The 18,004-nt window shown below is 52.3% G+C and overlaps 5 protein-coding genes across 5 annotated transcripts; 1 reads left to right on the top strand and 4 right to left on the bottom strand.

The window, feature by feature from the left end:
• Window positions 1–34: 34 nt before the first annotated feature.
• On the top strand, window positions 35–3,252 carry QC762_307900 (uncharacterized protein; the record flags this gene model as incomplete). The annotated part of the gene is made up of 2 exons (XM_062889084.1): window positions 35–2,778; window positions 2,842–3,252. The coding sequence occupies exons 1-2, from the start codon at window positions 859–861 to the stop codon at window positions 3,250–3,252; spliced, it is 2,331 nt and encodes a 776-aa protein (XP_062745030.1). The 5' UTR covers window positions 35–858.
• Window positions 3,253–3,509: 257 nt separating this feature from the next.
• QC762_307890 (uncharacterized protein) lies at window positions 3,510–5,465 on the bottom strand (the record flags this gene model as incomplete). Its single annotated transcript, XM_062889083.1, has 1 exon — window positions 3,510–5,465. The coding sequence occupies one exon, from the start codon at window positions 5,463–5,465 to the stop codon at window positions 3,510–3,512; it is 1,956 nt and encodes a 651-aa protein (XP_062745029.1).
• A 2,773-nt stretch (window positions 5,466–8,238) lies between these two features.
• Window positions 8,239–10,792, bottom strand: QC762_307880 (uncharacterized protein; the record flags this gene model as incomplete). The annotated part of the gene is made up of 2 exons (XM_062889082.1): window positions 9,510–10,792; window positions 8,239–9,411 (listed from the first exon to the last, which is right to left on the bottom strand). The coding sequence occupies exons 1-2, from the start codon at window positions 10,281–10,283 to the stop codon at window positions 8,239–8,241; spliced, it is 1,947 nt and encodes a 648-aa protein (XP_062745028.1). The 5' UTR covers window positions 10,284–10,792.
• Window positions 10,793–11,110: 318 nt separating this feature from the next.
• QC762_307870 (uncharacterized protein) lies at window positions 11,111–13,239 on the bottom strand (the record flags this gene model as incomplete). The annotated part of the gene is made up of 4 exons (XM_062889081.1): window positions 11,111–12,207; window positions 12,258–12,360; window positions 12,418–12,815; window positions 12,867–13,239. The coding sequence occupies 4 exons, from the start codon at window positions 13,237–13,239 to the stop codon at window positions 11,111–11,113; spliced, it is 1,971 nt and encodes a 656-aa protein (XP_062745027.1).
• A 2,536-nt stretch (window positions 13,240–15,775) lies between these two features.
• On the bottom strand, window positions 15,776–17,842 carry QC762_307860 (uncharacterized protein). Its single transcript, XM_062889080.1, has 3 exons — window positions 17,052–17,842; window positions 16,199–16,975; window positions 15,776–16,140 (listed from the first exon to the last, which is right to left on the bottom strand). Exons 1-3 carry the CDS (start codon window positions 17,298–17,300, stop codon window positions 16,039–16,041), a joined length of 1,128 nt encoding a protein of 375 aa, XP_062745026.1. The 5' UTR covers window positions 17,301–17,842; the 3' UTR covers window positions 15,776–16,038.
• Window positions 17,843–18,004: the final 162 nt, after the last annotated feature.

The raw sequence follows: 18,004 nt of genomic DNA, 5'->3' as shown, positions 1-18,004 counted from the left end.
TGTCTGTATCACATATATCTGGCATGTCTCGATTTCTCTGCAATATCTGAATCTCAGGACCCTGCAACGGTTTTTGTCTTGGGACCTCGTTCCTGTCGCTCCCGCCGGTGCCTCACCGGCTACCTGCTGGATATCTGTTCTGTCTGGCAGCTAATGATTAATCTACAGTTATTCAACCTCCAATTGACATCATGATCTTGACTCAGCACTCAGGCATTGGAGATGACTTGGAGAACAACCCCACAAAAGACTTCAGACAAATATGGCGCATACATTCAAACTGTTGATATCTCACAAGATGAACAGCCGATGATCCTCCTGTCTTGTTGATGAGCTGGCATCAGACGACAGACAGGTCGGAGATATGTCGCTGTTCCGTCGCATTTCGACATCCGAACGGCTCGGTAGAAGAGGTCCTGCATCCCCGGGCACGCGGAAGATTGCTGGGCGACAGCAGCCTCATCAGCTGAAGAGGGTTGCCCTGTTACACCGAGCTCACCTTGGGAGTTCACCTTGGTCGCTCACCTTGACTGCTGACCTTGGCCGGGTCTTGGCTCAAGCAGTAAAGTGGGGCAGCCGTTTGAAGCCTCACGATTTGCTTGGCTCAACTCACCACCGTATCGGTGTTGTTGCTGTGTGGTGTACGGTGTACCTCTCATAAATGACCACCCAACGACCTGTGAATGCCGCCCTCAATGTGAATCCATCATATCCAACTGTCGCGTTTAATCAGAGGAGGACAGGTTTTGAATACCACCAATGTCTTGACAACCTGTTTCCATTAACAACTAACGACGTTACGACGACTTTACAAGCCTTGGTGTTAATAACCCCGTTTTTGTAAACAAAGACAGCACCATGTCGGGCGATGAAAACACGGACGAGTGGGAACCCATACCATCGCTTTCATCACTTTCGCCGTTTTCCTCCCCCGCTTTGTCCTTTTTGCTCCTCAGCAAGACCGATTTGGCCCACGATTCGGATCATCCGAGTTTTCACAGCAGTAGGCACGATGATGATGTCTTGTCTCACACACCACCACCCGCCGCCACTCCACGACCACCCAAAACACCCCCCCTTCTCACACCTTCCCCACCATCTACTTCCCGGTCAATGCATAGTTCTCATCTTCGGACTCCAACACAGCCATCTCCCTTGCAGCTGAGCAGTAGTGTTGTTGGGTTGGGTCTTGGTCATCTTGGGATTGGGCCTCCGATGGTATCGCCGCTGCAACAAAAGGTTCCTGCTTGGATGTCGGCTGGCCATCATGAGGAGGTTATTAAGGAGGAGACGAGCATTACTCATGATGCGGATGATGAGGATGAGGAGGATGAGAGGGATGAGGGGGAGGTTATGAATAGGCAGAGTCTGATTTATGATCGAGGGGTTGATCATGAAGTCGAGGAAGAGCAGCGGCCTGAGAGGAGTGAGCGAGACATCATGATGAGATTGAGTCAGATCTACGGCCATAAATTTGAAGATGAGAGTGAGAAGGATGAGCCACGAGGAGAAAGCAGGCAGGTTCTCGGCCATGACAGAGATGCTGATGATGAGGATGAGGATCAAGACGACGATGGTGGGGAGGATGGGACTGATGAGGAGGATGAGGTTGATGAAGAAGATGAAGGCGAGAACGGAACTGAATATGAAGATGGGGATGAGCAGGAGTCAGACGACCAAGAATTTGGGGATGGGCAAAATCCTGCTTATGACCAAGGAACCGACGAGGAAAGCGAGGGTGAAACGGAGGGGCAGCGGGTTGTGGACAGGCAGAGCGTTGTTTACAACCCACGACCTCATGGTGAAAGTGAAGACGAGACAAACGAACAGGTCATGAACAGGCAGGACCTTTTCAGGGATCAGGAAGGCGATGATCAAAGTGACGGTGACACAAATCAGCACTCCATGGACAGGCAGGGCCTTATCTGGGAGCAACAACACGATCATCATAGTGAGGGTGACACGAACAACGAGGTAATGAACAGGCTGGATCTTTTTCAGGCTCAGGCAGGCGATGACCAAAGCGAGGGCGATACGAATGACGAGGTCATGGAGAGGCAAAATCTTCCCTGTGAACGGGAAACCGACAGACTGCAGCAGAGTTTTATCTACGACCACGACCAACCGACCGATGAAATCACCCAAAACAGCAAAGCGATTTTGGTCGACCGCCTAGAAGGCTTGCTCCACCGATTAGCAACTTCAAATCCAACAGCCGACCTCGACACTATCGACATCTTACATGCCAAAGTAGACGAAATGGAAAGAGCCCTCTCAGCCACCTCGCCCAGGAAACCAAACACATCTAGGAAGCTATCATCAGAACTAGAACCCCTCCAACACTCCCAGGAGACCACCGCCCACTCCTTCGCCCAAGAACACCCCAACCAATCCCCCACCCACACCAGCAACATCAACCTCCACCAGTCCATAGAATCAATGCCCGACACCCTCTCCCCCTCCGCCTCCCTCGCCCAACTGCGCCGCTCCCTCATCCTCCCCCCCGCCCTCGCAACCACACCACCGCCCTGGCTCCTGCCGTCAGCAGTCCTCTCCCCGATCAAATCAAGCGAAATTTTCTCTACTTCAATCTCCTCCCCAACCCAACCAGAACTCGACGCAGCAGCCGAAGCCACAAACGAAGCCCTCGAAGCAGCCAAGGAAGCCGCCCGGGCGCACTCGGAAATGACGGAGCGGATCGCCGCCGAGGCGGACGAGTTGCGACGGGATCTGGCGGTCGTGGTGGAGAGGTTGAAGAACAGGAGGGAGGAGACTGATGTATGCCCCCTTTTCCCCCTTGGGTCTTGAATATATGCTGATGATGACGATGTAATCTTTTAGCACATCCACACCCTCCTCATCCAACGCGCCGAGGCGGCTGCCGAACGGATTTTGGATCTGGAAAAAGAGCTTTCCGATCTGGAGGATGACCTTGCGTCTAGCGAGTCAGAGCTGAGGCACTTGAGGCTGAAGCTGAGGGCGGTGGAGACGCTGGTGGGGGAGTTTGTCGACCCGGACGAGACGGACCCGGAGCTGTTTAGGTGTATTGAGAACTGGAAGGAGGATTGGAGGGTGGTGAGGGAAAGGATGAGGGAGCGGAAGAGGGGGAGGAAGGAGAGGAGGATGAGGTTGAGGAGGAGGGAGATGATGGGGGTGGGGAATGAGGAGGTGGAGGAAGGGGAGGAGGAGGGAGAGAGTACGTTGACTAGTTTGGGGGGGGTTGGTATGGGGGAGCAGGGGAAAGGGTTGTGATTTTATGGAGAGAGTTTTTTGTATGTGATACCCTGTGAGTACCTACCTACCAAGCAAGTTATGGAGTTTTAGGGTTATATGGGTTGACTAGTCTCAATTATTAAATTTTAACAAGTTGGGGTTTTTTTTTCAGTTTTTTTTTTCTTTTTCTTTTTTTTTCACCATAATAGCACTTTTGAGCTTAAATATCGATTATATCCAAACGGGAAGTATCAAAAATACCTTCCCTCTCAGAAAGAACAGCAGCCTGTTTTCTCTCAGTCAATATGAATCCTCCACAACTCCCTCCCACCCCCACTAACAAACTCAGTCCGGGTATGCATCATGGCAAAGTCATCACTCACCACCACATCCCCCTTGCTCCACGCGTGCCGGTAGCACACCCGCCTGTCATACAGCAAATCACCCAACACGCCCCTCACAACCTCATCCGTCAACCCCATCCCTACCTGTCCCCTTTCCGAGATTTTCAGTCTGCAATCCATCGGCCCAAACTTTGTCTTTGACTCGGGCCAGTGCTCGTGATACCTCAGACAGGGCAGTTTCGTCGTGGGGTGCTCCACCACCAGCGGCAGACCCGACAGGCTTGCCCCCCCGAACGCAGTCGTGTTCAGCGACATGGTGCACTCTTTCAAGACATCCAAGCTAACAACATGCTTGTAATTCTGTTCCAGATATCGAAACAGCAACCTGCTCGCGGCGAACAGTGTCAAGCCCGTGTTGGAAGGGGAAGGGGTGACGGCAACAAACATCTGAAACCTCGGCGGTAGAGAACTTATCTTTCCCGTCTCCGGATCTTGCGTTGTTTTGAAGACACCGTCGTAGTGAAACGCCATTTTCTCTGCCGATAGGGAAGAGACAACTGGGTTCCCCTTCTCGTCAAATTCTGTCCCGACGTCTTTGACGGACATGATGACTTCGTACCGGCCTGGCCAGCCGAGGGTGGTGCCCATTTCTTTGGCTTTTTGGATGAAGAGGTCGCGGTTGGTGGTTTGTTTGAAGCCTCGGAGGCAGATGGGGGAGTTGTGCTCTGCTAGGGCGCGGATGGAGAGGATGGGGATGGAGGTGATGGGGAGGGAGTTGGGAACGAGGGGTTGGATGAGGAGGCCGCAGGGGTAGAGGGGCTGGATGAAGACTTGGGGGGAGTCCCAGAAAAGGGGGGATTTCTCGCGGTAGTAGCTCCCGTGGCCGGAGTGGGAGAGTATGAGTTCGAAGGAGGGGTCAGAGTCGAATTGGGAGCGGGGGAGGGAGAGGATCGTGCCGTCTGCTTTGAGGCCTAGGCAGCAGTGCCAGGGGGTGGTGCCGGGGGTGGTGTTGGGTAGGAGGCTGATGGGGAGCTTGGTGTTGGTTTGGGTTTTGGGGTTGGGGTTGGACACTGAGCCCTTCGGGTGAATAGACAGACGGAGATGGTTGGGAAAGCGTTCTCGAACAGCCCTCGCAAAGGCGTCGCCTCTCATGAGCATGTTTTTGGCGATGTGCTCGGTGCCCCTCTTGAACTTTGACTTTGACCGGTCCGAACCCAAGGGATAGACATGCCTGAGGTCTGTCTCGAGGAACTTGATGTACCCGCGGTACGTCATGCAACTGTCCTCGTTGCAGCAGATCTCAGCCGAGGCGTCAAAGTCAGGGCGGCCAAAGGTGTTGAGGAGCGCCCTGCGAAACTCGGTGGCATTGGCGACGTATGTGATCTCATCCAGGTCATTTCCGGGAAACACATGGAGAAGATCTTGGAGACGAGAGAACTTGATGTTGTTGCCGAACCCCTTTTCGACAGCGAGGTCACGGAGTGCTTGACCATATGCCCAGACATGTTTGTCGGGAACGCCCAGGAGGTCGTTGTATACGAGCCCATCGGAGATAATGGTCAGCTCTGCTCCTGGGGGGTAGATGTCCTCAATGGCGGCACACAGCCCGTTCAAGTGGGCCAGGGCAAACTGCTCTGCCATATCGGGAAGACGGCCGAGGACCTTGCACTTGTCGTTTGGGGACTTGAAAGGAAAGGCGGGGAGACACATCTTGATGGTCTGATTGGCCCGGACCTGGTCGTAGATGAGAACAAAGAACTTGAACATGTCGTGGCTATCCGAGGTCTCAGATCCCAATCCCGATCTGTTGAGACGGTATTTGTAGATGACCTTGAGGACAGCCGACGCTTTCATAGCTAGAGCTTCGTCAAACCCAGCCGTGCTGTTGAAGGCGTAGGTGTTTGCCATGTTGAAGTGGACTCAGACACCCAGAGCACAGGGCAAGGGTGAGAAGAAGCAGAAAACAAAAGCTAAACGAGCACTGAATGACAGTTGAGTAGGGGGTAGTCTCAAAGAGAAAAACAATGCCGTGAATGCTGAAAACCGGTTGAATCTCGAGAGCAGATGGCACGGAACAGCCAGACTGTTTGATTCTTATACTTCCATGTCGCCCTTGTTCTTCATCGATCGCCGAGGTGGCTTCCCCCCCGAGTCCTCCTTTATAGCAAACATCTTGACTCTCTTCGCCTCCTCCCTCGCCAGGTCCAGATCACTGGGCAACACGGGAACTTGCGGGGTTGTCGGGGTGTCACAGTATACACTGTGCCTTGGTGGACGTTGAGCCACCATTCTGGTTGCTCCATATCGTGGATATACTCGGGCTTCAGTTGCCAAGTTAGTTAGTCTCCTTGTACTACTTTGTCCATCGATATCAGACCATAGCACGGGGCCAAAATCCACTCGATTTGGTCAGCATGTGAAGGCTGTGTGAGCTCGAACCTCTGATCAAACATACCAACATGACAACCTTCTTCCACCTCTAGCCAAACTCGCACATCGCATCTGCGACGCCACCATCACCGCCTAAACTTCCAAGGCCCCCCTATGTCCAACCCTCAGGCCATTTTGCCCTACCCCATGACCAAGTCAACAGCTCCCTTACCTTAATTACTAGCTTAAGCTGCTCTGCCACCTCGTCACAGCTTCGAGCTTGCTTGCTTGAGGTGGGTAGAGTCCGAATACGAGTCTGCCGTGCTTCTTTCAAGGCCTGAAAACAGCTGCCTGTCTTTCTTGAACCTCCCTTCGCAACCAAAGTTGGTGGTGGAAGTGGTCACGTGAATGCTCACCTAATGCACCCCCTTTCTTTCATCACCAACGGTCTAGAAGCCAAATGCCGGTGCTTCGTTTGACCTCTGGCCAATCATACTTTGTCGTGGATGTCTCGGTTTGTCAACTATTGTTCCCCTAATGTTGATATATACTAGCTGGGCGAGTATTAGTGATGGCGCAGCCTTGTCAAGGCGGGATACCTAGGGGTGTGGATGACTTCACCAACGACAAGAACTTGTGTTTATCATGTGAAAGAGTTTTACCCAACTTTTATACAACACTTGTTGTTGGAATTCGGTGAGCAATGTCAGCCAAACGTGGCAGCCGATAACCTGTAGTCGGGCCTCGAGTGAAACATCTTCCTCTACCTCCGGGTAATGTACCCGCGTTAGGAGTGGTCAGACCTGGGGCCCGAAATACCCCTTTCACGCAGCAAAGGCTCGGACTGATAAAACCTTTCAAAGTAGGTCAAAATAGGTCCTCGCCGAAACCCTTCAAAGCAAATCAAATACGTACCTCGCCTTCTCCCTGCCTTACAACCTGCCCTCATTGAATCTATACGCCAAATTCCACACTGTGACCCGGATGGATATGCGCGCAAAAGGAAACTTCTGATTGGTCCTTCTGGATTGACTGATAGTTTAGGTTGGCACCTGCGCCGTCCCCTTACAGAACCCTGACTCAGACGACCAGGGTTGCGGCCGTGTGTTAATGTGCATCACCAACAACACCACCATAGCCACGTCACCCGCTTGCGTCGACATCCACAAGCAGTCAGCTGTCTAACTACGCTGGTGTAGTGTTGTTGGTGACAGTCATGCCACCGGTATTCACTCCAGGAGCAGTCGCCGAAGCTATTCCAAGACATCATCCCCATGCGCAACCCTAACCCCCACCCTTGATTCCCAGCTGTAAAAGGGGGTTGTCTGAAAAGAAAGAAAAAAGGGGTTGTACATACCTCAAATATCTTCGAAATATCCCTCCAAGTCTCTACCCAATAACATCCCACTCTACAGCCCAAAACCACTCATACTCACCCCCCTTTCCCCCCAAACCTCACCCCAGACCCCGAAACCCAACCGCGCTCGCGGGCGAAACCACCGCCTCCCCACCCACCCTTACCTATTTCACCACCGCTACCGACTCTCCCGCAGCAGATGGAAGAGGACAGCTAACTGCGCTTGCTGCCCCTCCTCCTCCTCTCCCGGGTAATCTCTGGGGCGGTTGGGAGGAAGGCATCATGTGCCAGCCGAGCCAACATGGTCTAAAACAACAATGCCATCGCGGCCAACATGAAATAGATGAAGCTGGAGAAGAGAGGTGATGTTGGTGCAGAGTGCATGTAGCTCACGTACCCGAGAAAGGGAACGTGGGTTGGGTGGTGGTGTATTGATGCTGAGAATTTGTCTTGGTGGGTTGCGGTGGGCTGGATCGTGGCTGTCTGATTCTCGCAAGCAGGAAAAGACAAGGGTGGTATTTGTTCAATACGTGTCAAAAGACGCCCGTAGTCTGACCTCCGTATCGGCGGTCTAATTGTTCAGACTTATTTCCGTCTTTTTTCCAAGCCATGGGTTATATTTCCAATGACTAGCTTCATTCATGTCTTAGAAAGGACAGAAATAAATATTGACCGATACTTGACAATGGGTTGACGGCTAATGCTGACATCGTTATGGGTAAAGACTATGAGAGCTCTTCTCCGAGGAAGATGGTTGGCTTTGTGAAAAGAAGGTTTATAACCGAAATTTCTTGCGGAGAACCTGTTGGTTTGATAGAAATATAGAGATGAATCAACCACAGATCCCAGACTTAGATGGCAATAAGACGTCCCTGACAACCAGAGTCATACAATCTTAATCAATTAGTAAATCCAACCCAGTATTTATCCCGAACACCCACCTCCCATCCAGCATCAAACCCTCTCCGCCCCATCCATCCCCCCAACAACCCCCTTCTTCTCCCCCAAAAACTCTCCCTCCTCCCCACTATCCCCATCCAACCCCTCCTCCCCCGGATGAACTGGCTTTCTCCCCCCCTTCCGCCTCATCACGTACCTCCCCCAAAACCACCCCGCCTGCCTCGCCCCAAAAGCCATCATCCTCCTCAAATCCACATCAAAAACCCTATCCAGCTCCTCTAACGTCTTCTCCTTCGTCTCAGGCACCAAAAACAACACCAAGAAAAAACCAACAATATTCCACCCCCCATACCAGCTAAAAGCGCCCTGCGGCCTGAACGCCTCCAGTAAACTCGGCCACGTAAGCGCCAGAACAAAATTGAAGAACCACGTCGTTGCCGTCGCGAAGCTCATCCCTATGGCGCGGATATACAGCGGGTATGCTTCTGCTGAATAGGTAAATGGCACCGGGCCCTCGCCGGGGCTGTAGACGATGCCGAAGAGGTAGATTCCCAAGGCGATACACCCGATGTGTGCTGGACTGTCTTCTGGTATCCAGAAGCTGAAACCAGTGAAGAACATGAATAGTGCCATCAGCGGGAAGGTGGTGAGCAGTAAATTGCGCCGGCCGTACGTGTCGATGGTGTAAAAGGCTGGTATAGCAAACAGGAAGTTGATGACTCCGAATCCCAAGCTTGCTGCCAGAGCCTCGACCTCAGAATACCCAGCCTCCCTGAAAATTTCACTGGAAAAGTAGGCAATGACATTGACACCGCAGAATTGCTGCATAAACATGACAATCTCAGAAGCAATCATGGCATTTCTGTTGCGTCGGATGGTAAAGACCTCCTTGATGCGGTTGCGTGTTCCAATGTTGGCCGTGGTCTGCTCTTCCGCCTTGAGCAGGATGTGCGTGTAAAACAGATCCCTTGCCGCCTGGACTTTCTCATGGCGAAGTTGACAGACCGAAGCAAACGCATCCTTGTGGCGGTTCTTGGTGAGATACCATCTGGGTGACTCGGGGCAGACGTAGGCGAGACAACAGACAACGACGGCTGGAATGAGGGCGGAACCCATCATCAACCGCCAGTTGAGACCCAGAGGGATGCCGCGGTCAGGAACAGGGTAGAAGGCCAAGTCGGCAACGTAACCGATCATAATACCGAAGGCCGTCCACATTTGCCATTGCTTTGTGGTTTGTTAGCAATATGCTCACTGGTTGAAGGCGATGTCTCGAGAGGTGGATACAAGATGCCAAGGACTCAGGGGTAAAAAGGGGTGCTCACCATGACCAGGGCTCCTCTCAGTCTTGGCGGAGAGCACTCTGCGGCGAAAATCGGTGTAGTTGCGCTCTTGGGTCCAATACCAAATCCCAAGAAAAACCGTGCGATAAACATATGATACCAGGTGTTCGCAAACGCCTGCCAGAAGCATGCCAACGCCGAAATAGCACAAGAGATGAAAATGGTGCCTCTTCTCCCGAACCTCTTATTCATAGGCTCAGTCACCCAGCAACCAACAATGGCACAGCACAAATACGGAGCGCCATTGGTGAGACCAATCAACCAGGTGTCCTCAGCGATTCCAAAGGCTTCCTTGTAAAAGATCTGGGCGCCATTGACAACTGTCTCATCCATGCCCTGGACAGCAGCACAGAGAGAGCAGATGGCAATGACCCAGTAAAGCATCCGGGGGTTGGACCACTTGTGGGTTGTCTCACGCTCCAGAACTTCCCTCTCGCGATCGGTAAGCTCCGAGATGGAGCTGTAGTCAGTCTGGTTGCTAGCGATAACTGCACCGAGACGGAAAGCGCGGAGGTCCTCATCGCTGGTCAGCCCGGCGTTAACGGCATACTCCTCGCCCATCTGGTAAAGTCGTTCATGGCTCAAACCAGCGAGGGGGTTTGCGAGCTTCCTGGAGGCTTCCAGGCGTTGGTGCTTGAGAGACTCTGGTGAGCCATGGTGGGATGAAGGGGTGCCTGTATCGTCATGGTGAGCGTACGAGGCTTTGGAGGTGGTTGAGTTGGAGCGGTTGTGGGCCTTGTCAGTGTCGACAGCCATTGTGAGGGTGGATGATAGCAACAGTTGATCAAAAACGATATCCAAGACCCAAGAGGGCAAACCATCATATATCTCCCACCATATTGTCCCCAAGATACTCAGGTCTCGGACTTGTGTTCACCTATGACATAAGTAGTCAGGGGAGGGGCATCCGAGCCGTTCATCATCCAACCAGATTTCATGGCAGCAAGGACAAAGATTGGGTTACACGGTGCCGTGTGTAGGTGCCATTCAACGGAGTGTGTAGTCGGAAAGACGGCGCACAATGGAAGAGCCGGCACCGGGAGGCATGTCAGATGGCGGGATGCCAACTACGTCATCCGGCGACCGCGGGAGGTGTGCCGTGCAGGGAGAAAGCAACAAGGTACAGGAAACCGGCGATAGCCTCTGTTTCTCTCGATGCAAAATGCTGCAGCTGCATGCGCGACAAAGATTGTTTTTGAAGGATTTCGGATCGGCAGCATTGAGGGTGGTAGAGGTGGGGTGAAATGGCAGATGATGATGTCGATCGTGGGGAGCCCCGATGCCGTTGGCTCTTGCCAGAAGTCAATTCAAGCTTTCCAAGTCGGCTCACTCAAGCCACGAGCTCCTTCCCGAAATGGGGTTTCCAAGAGTCGGTGAGAGGCTTAATGGGATGGAGAGGAAGGTACGAGTTATCAAGGGTGAATAATTTTAAAATTAATCGCAACAAAAGCTTACACGGCGCAGGCAGTACCTATCTATCCTAAGGAGCGAGTAGCTAGCGATACGAGTATAAGGTACGAAGAAAACGCAGACAATGACAAAGCAATGTACCAACAGCAACGTACAAATCTCACACACCACACTCAAGCCATGGCTGACTTTCCTGTAAAGAAATCTCCCCACGTCGGGGCACGTCCCAAGTTGCCCGCTCGTTCATCTTGGACAATCACAGAACTCCTTCGGTTAGGACGACCAAGGCCTCCTTTTCGGTCCGTGTTGCTCACCACCGAGGCCGATCTTCGACTGCCTCTGTCCCTTCTGTCTGCCTCCCTTTCTCGTCCTCTGGCCTTGGAGTCTCGGGAATCTCTCTCTCTGTCACGATCACGCTCCCGCTCCCTATCTCTTTCGCGTTCTCTTTCTCGTTCACGCTCTCGCTCCCTTTGGTCCGACCGGTGAGGATATATGGTAGCATCAGACGACGACCTGGTGTATCCCCTCTCCTCTCTTCCACTTGCCCCTGATACGGAGCTTCTGTGATAGGGGGCAGGTGAGCTACGTCGGCGAGAACTTGTTGTCGAAGGGGGTCCGGTCCGCGAAGGGGGGCGAGTGGGCAAGCCAAGTCCCGTTGTTGATCGCGATAATGGAGGGTCTCGCCTCGCGGAGCCATTACTCTCGTATGGTCTTCCTGGAAGGTCGCGGTAGTTTCGCTCGCGCTCACGGTCACCTCTCCGGTAGTCATCATCCACGGCCGCCCCGGAGACTGAGGAGGGAGGTGACGGAATGCCAACGGATGAGGGCTTATATCGAGACCTAGGGCTAACAGCGCGCGATTGAGATGGCCGTCGTTCCTGGAGACTCGGTTTGGGCGGCGGAGACAACAGTCCCAAAGCTTCCTGTACCACTCGAAGGGCGGCGCTGAACTTTCCCCGGGATGCTGGGTCGGCCTTCTCCGGCAAAAGGTGACGGGATATCTGCTTCGGAAGTCTTTCTAGCTTGCCGTCAAGTGGACTCTCGGCATTAATGGGCAGCATCGTGATCACCTTGGCGAACCTGCGAGCCTCTTCATCAGGATGCGCCCTCATGGCTAACGTCATCCACTGAGTCCATCCGTGGAGGGTCAAGCCAGGCACCGTCGGCCTACATCCGGGTGCTGAAGGTGCCAAGTGATATTCGAACCCGAGCTGGTCATACAGCTCGGACAATCTGACATGGACGTCTTGATTCCGACTTCGAAATATTTCTGCACCTTGGTCAGCCTCACACAGTAGCTGGAAGATGGATTCAACATACCGAGGAATGAAACTGCCTCACACTCGATGTTGTGCTGGGAGTAGAAAGCTGCCATCTTTTGAGGAGCCATCACCAACGTCTTTTGTGGCATAAATTCATCGAGCTACAACAGAAGACGCGTTAGCTTGTTTCTTACCAATCATCGACTCGCTCTACTTACAATGTATTGACCAAGACCTTTCAACACTTGCTCCCATCTTTTTGTTGGCGCTCCCTTTTCGTCGAACAGCGGACCCCATTTGAGGTCAACAGCGGAAATCTCAACCACGGGTGTCTTTACACCCGGAAACGGACCCGCCGGGTGGCCGCCAGACGAGAAGGGCGGCACTGGTGAACTGAACTGAACACCGGATGGTGATCGGGGTGCTAGCTCAGGGAAGGCTGAGGTTGTCTGACCGGTGACTATCCGAGGAGCTGTTTGCCGAGGAGACGGCGCTCTGTTGATATGTCCGGGGTAAGTGGGTGGTTGGAGTCGAATACCTGGTGTAGTCAAGGGTGATGCCCCGGCATGGCGGTCTTCATGGTCTGGGGCCGATGTGGTGCCTCGAAATTTACCCACTACAGGCTGATCAGCAATCTACCAGGAAACGCCTTGATGGGTCCACATACGTTCTGTCTCCAGTTTTGAGACTTTGTTGACAAGGTCCTCGAGCACCTTTGCCTGTGCAGACTCGATCGGAGTTTGAGCTCGCTGGAAGCCAACATTTGCCTGCGGTACGCGAGGCCTTTCCGCCCTCAAAGGGTTGGCCATGTTGTTTTTGATGGCCTCGACCGGGCTTGCCTCTGTGTCGGATTCATCATCTTCACTGTTGTTGGAGTCGTCAAATTCGGTGCTGTCGCTATCATCAGGGTTCTCGAAGGTCAAGTGCGGTAGCTTAGGAGGCAGAGAAGTGCCTGAGGGTGGAGGATGCAACGTAACTGGTGCCCCGGCAGCCTGTCCGGTGCAGTTGCTCGGCTGTGTAGAAGAGTTCATGGGGAGCATTATGGAGAACGGTATCTCAGTGGTGAGTCCTGATCAAAGAACAGAAAAAAGCTAAGCATATGTGCAGAAACTGTTGCCCCGTTACAGCCGAGCTGTGTAAAGGGCGGAGTACGTGGGTGCAAGAGAGAAGAGAAAGTATAGTCGAGGAAGCAAAGCGAGCTAACTGGCAGAAGAAGGTGCAGAACTTGGACAACCTTTTGACAATATATCCATCTCGCAAGCCGTAGCCCGGGCGCTGGCCAACCTCCCATCTCCAGCTGATCAACCCATGACCTCCAGATGCGAACCATGGGATGTGGGTCCGCCTTACGAAACTTTCGAATCTTGAGAGATTGCCCCCCCGAATTTCCAATTCACTGGCGAGGATTTTCTTCCATGCTTGGAAACGATGCAGCATATGTCGCCGAAGCTGATACACAAAGGAGGCCACTTACGCAAGCCGCCGGACCACCCACACATACGGGCGCATGAAGAAACCATGGGTGAATCCCAGAGCCGATCTGGAAGGACCAGACGCATTCTTGTTGGTGGGCTTCGGCCGGGGAAGAAGGTGGTGTACGACATGGCACCAGAAGCCCCGGCAGACACAAGGTTGCCTTGCCATGACTCCATTGCCAACCACTTTGTCAATACTTGGTATATGATCTGTAGGATCCTCGGTATGTGTGTCTGCTCACTGGCAGAGAGCCAATAGTAAGTCCCATACCGATGTTATACAGACCCCCGCCGGGCAATGCTGGGCGCGGAAGGCCGCAGCCTTGGCAGGTCTCAAGCTTGAGCTCTCAACTCTCACGCGGAAGCTTGTACATCTTTCACACAGCATCGTATGTCGCATGAGAAAGAGGAGGGTGGTATGCAACAGCCGGGGAAGTTGTCCGTTTCTTTTTATCGTTTCCCTCGCGGATCTATTGGACGACTGTTTGCGCCGTTTGCCCGACTTGCATACCTCTATCCGCGCGGCAGACGCACATGGAAATAACGGAAGCGAGAATTTGGCAGAAACTCGCGTATGTATGACATGGCCATTCCCCTTACCCATCTCATGGCCTCGTTTCTATTTTCATATAAATGCTGGCCGAGATTAATTACAGGTTGATCGGGCGAACGACATGCGGGACTTTTTGGTTGATCATCAACATTTGAGCCTTGCTCTGGACCTTTTGCCATTGAACACCCTCACATTGGCGTCATTAATATCGAAGCAGATACCGAAGGCCTCCGAAAGGATTAGAAAGCAAAGAGGCAGCAGTAAGACACCAAGACCATTTGCGTCGACCACACCATCATTTCGTTTACCATATCATAGCCCCAGCCAACATCCTCCAAGGTGAGAGTTCCATGAACTTCAAGGTGAACGAACCACACCACCACCTCTTCGGACAAGGCTGTGGCTGTGCCTCCCACATTTTGGACCGACTCATCACCAACCAGAAAAGCTACCCCTCCTTTTTGGAGAAAGCAGCACAGGTGGGCGGGAGATAACAAGGTAGGTAGGGAAGCCTGGAGCTGAAACATGGAAAACTTCAATTTGCCCGACTTCTTAGATGGAGCGGAGCAAGTAGGTCGGTAGCCGACTATTGCCCCTTTGCAAGGTCGCAGCCGGTCAAGAGAAGGGGATCGTTGTGCGAAAAGAGTTAATGCTGTGCTGGTGTAATTGAATGGTTGTGATAGGCTGCCTACCGCAGCCTTCTTGGGAAACATGGAGACCGGGTTTGCTCTCTGGGGAAAATCGGTCAATGAAGATGGGGGAGCAATTCGTCTGCTCGGTAGGGGATTTGGGGGGATTGGAGAGTGTCATGTATGATGACCCGAGCTGAATCTCCTCATGGTGATTCGGAGTTGCACATGGCAGAAATGCAGCCTAGCATTCGATTTACTACACGAGGAGCAAGCAACATCGGCAATATTGGGAGACCAACGCACTGGTACCTACCATTTATTGCTCCCAGACATATCCGCCATATACATGTCGAGCCCCTTCCATGTTCGACAGCACATGTGACCTCGGAAAGCAGAAAACACACCTCCAACTTCCCGAATGACATCTCTACCCAGAATCCTCACTCTGCGATAACTACACCAGGAGTAACCATCAGATATAGAATTCATAAACTGATAACAGACACCTACCTACCACGGTTTGCTCCAGACAACCCTAGTAAGTACTAAGACCGTCATGAAGCAAGCCCAAGGGAGCAAAAAAGAGAGAGCAACTGGTGGTGGTCAGTTGCTGTTCCATGGCACTTCCCATGCTAAAACCTACACACACAACCTCCACACATCGTGCACAGAATAATAGAGACTAGAACGTAATTACATTAAGGCCTTGAAAGATAGTAGAAATCCCTTCGATCATCTTTTTAATGCCTCTCGATTATGTTTTGATACCTTTCAACTATCTTCCACCACCTTTTAACTATCTTTCATGGCTTTTTTTGAACTGTCTTTCAAGGCCTTCATAATTTATCACAGTTATCCCTTTTCCGTCAAATGTTCATCAAACACTAGTAGCACAATACCAGTCACTCAAACGATGCATAGAATATAATAAAAGTCATCGCACTACTCCGCAAACCCATCAACTACCGAATTGCTATGTAATTTTCCCCGCTCATAATGTCGTATTATCGTCCGCTGCATAGTTTCGTGCTGTCGTCCGCCCATCATCGTGTATTTGTGCGTAATGTCAAGAAAAGAAAAGAAATGCAAACCGCAAAACCGTAAAACCATAAAAAGCCGTAGAACCATAAAAAAACCCAAAACCTTTGCCAAAATCAGCTCCTCCGTGAAAATAAGCCCTTAAAGCTCATCGGGGATAATGTCACCCACGAAATCTTCCTCGCCGCGAACACAGTTCGCCAGGATATAGTTAGGCAGCTGTGGCGTGGTACGGCGATTGCTCTACGAAGGTAAATGTTAGCCAATAACTTACCAACAGGACATCAATCAGAATACTTACAACTTTGACCCATCCGTTCTTGCCGACCTTCACCTCGTCCTTCTCCTTCTTGCCGCGAGGACGAACGGTAACCATGCGAGGCCCCTTGGCCGTGCGGGTCACCGTCTTCCAGCCGCTCTCCTCAGTCGCGATGGTGGGCTCCTTGATCATGCGCTCGAAATTGTCCTCTGGGCTCCAGGTGTTGAACGAGACTGCACCGGTCTGGCCAGGAGTGGCTGAGGCATTTGTGTCGGCAGCCGTGGTGGTCGTCCGAGTGTGAGCCTGGGAGCCAGCAGTGATGGAAATCTCGGAGATCGACTCATCGGGTGTGTCAAGACTGTCAAGAAGGTCAAGGGTATCGAGAGTGTCAAGAGTGGTAGGTGTGGTGGAGGAGGTGCTCGGAGAGTCGTTGTTCATAAATCCCAAAAACCAGTGGGGGGCGCGAGGAGCTGGTGCCATAGGCTCAGTCGAAGTAGCAGCGGCGCCAGGTGTCTCGACTGACACATCAGTATCCTCTGGACTGGCAATGGAGTCGGTCACGGTGGTAGCCTCAGCACCGGGAGGCAGAAGAGTGAACTCTTCCTCGTAGTCATCGTCGAAATCATTGATGCTGACCGTAGTAGCCGGGCCCGAGTCATTCCCCTCTGGAATGCCGTTCTCGTAATCCTCATTCAGCACGAAGTCGGCAACCCTCATCTTGAGAGTCTCAAACTCTTCCTCACAGATTCTCTCGCCGGGGGGAGGAAGCGCTTCGCCAACCTCGGTCTTCTCAGCCCAATCAACGCAGTCCTTGCACCACTGCTGATGGTCAGTATTTGAATTCCCTCTCCCCCCACCCAAAAAAAAAAAAAAACCATGAACGGTGAATACATACGTAGACCTTGTTGCGGCGGGTGGACTTGCTGAAAAAGTCCAGCTCACGCCAGCGATCACAGGGTCCCTCACACTTCATCTCGGGCGCCTTGTTGCCAGAGCTGTGCTCGAGACACGAGATAGTCGACTGGGCAGGGGTGGCAATGCCGTTGCCCAACTTCTTCTGGTACTTGCGAAGGGCACTGTGGGAAAACTTCTCTCTGGCCTTCCACTCGCCGCCGTTCTCGCAGCGAATCTTGTTGCCGACCATGTTGACTATTTACTATCGACTGTCGACTCTTTGATGGAATTAGATGATGGTTGATGGATAAAAGGTCGACCGGAGTGACTGGAATGCCGAAGAATTGAGTGTCGAAGGTGAACAAGGTGTAAGAGGAGGAGATGTGTGAGGAGATGGTGGAACGAGAAGTAAGCGATAAAAGCTGTTGACCGGGCTATCTGTCTCTCGAGAGCTGACTGCTTGTGAGAGGGATGCCCGAGGAAAGAAAGAAGGAGGAAGTTCGGGGAACAGAGGTGTAGAATATATACTCGAGTTGGGGAGCCGTCGGCTGGCTGCAGCGACTTGAGGTAATTGTGGGCCTGATTGCCTTATCTGATGAACTGCCTGTTCTTTGTCTCCTGAATATTAGGCAGGAGCGAGTATGGGAAACTCCACCTGAGGCAGGTGGTCAGGAGCAGGAGAGGAAGGCACTAGTGATGAGGTGAAAGGTAAGAAAGGGGCACTTTTCTCCACTCGAGGAGCCCTGCATCCTCAGATTACAAAGTAGAAGACCCACCTAGGAGCGACTCAATCTAGTATATAGTGCTCTATCATTGCAAAGACTTTTCTTGATGAGATTGTTGCTCCAGGGGAGGTTGGGAGGTTGATAGGGGGGTTGGGAGGGAGAGGAAATCAAGGGGCTGCGATTCACTCCTGATATTCACTCCTGATATTCACTCCTGATATTCACTCCT

The sequence above is a fragment of the Podospora pseudocomata genome, chromosome 3 (genome assembly GCF_035222375.1).
Source record: "Podospora pseudocomata strain CBS 415.72m chromosome 3, whole genome shotgun sequence".
Classification (NCBI taxonomy): domain Eukaryota; kingdom Fungi; phylum Ascomycota; class Sordariomycetes; order Sordariales; family Podosporaceae; genus Podospora; species Podospora pseudocomata.
This window is presented reverse-complemented; position numbering and strand designations above follow the sequence as displayed.

What these genes read in the sequence shown, in the direction of transcription:
- QC762_307860 (XM_062889080.1), bottom strand. Translation starts at nt 17,300, where the DNA reads ATGGTCGGCAACAAGATTCGCTGCGAGAACGGCGGCGAGTGGAAGGCC. An exon ending in CCCGCCGCAACAAGGTCTAC is followed by an intron (nt 16,976 to 17,051) that starts GTATGTATTCAC and finishes GACCATCAGCAG; the next exon opens with TGGTGCAAGGACTGCGTTGA. An exon ending in AGAACGGATGGGTCAAAGTT is followed by an intron (nt 16,141 to 16,198) that starts GTAAGTATTCTG and finishes TTACCTTCGTAG; the next exon opens with AGCAATCGCCGTACCACGCC.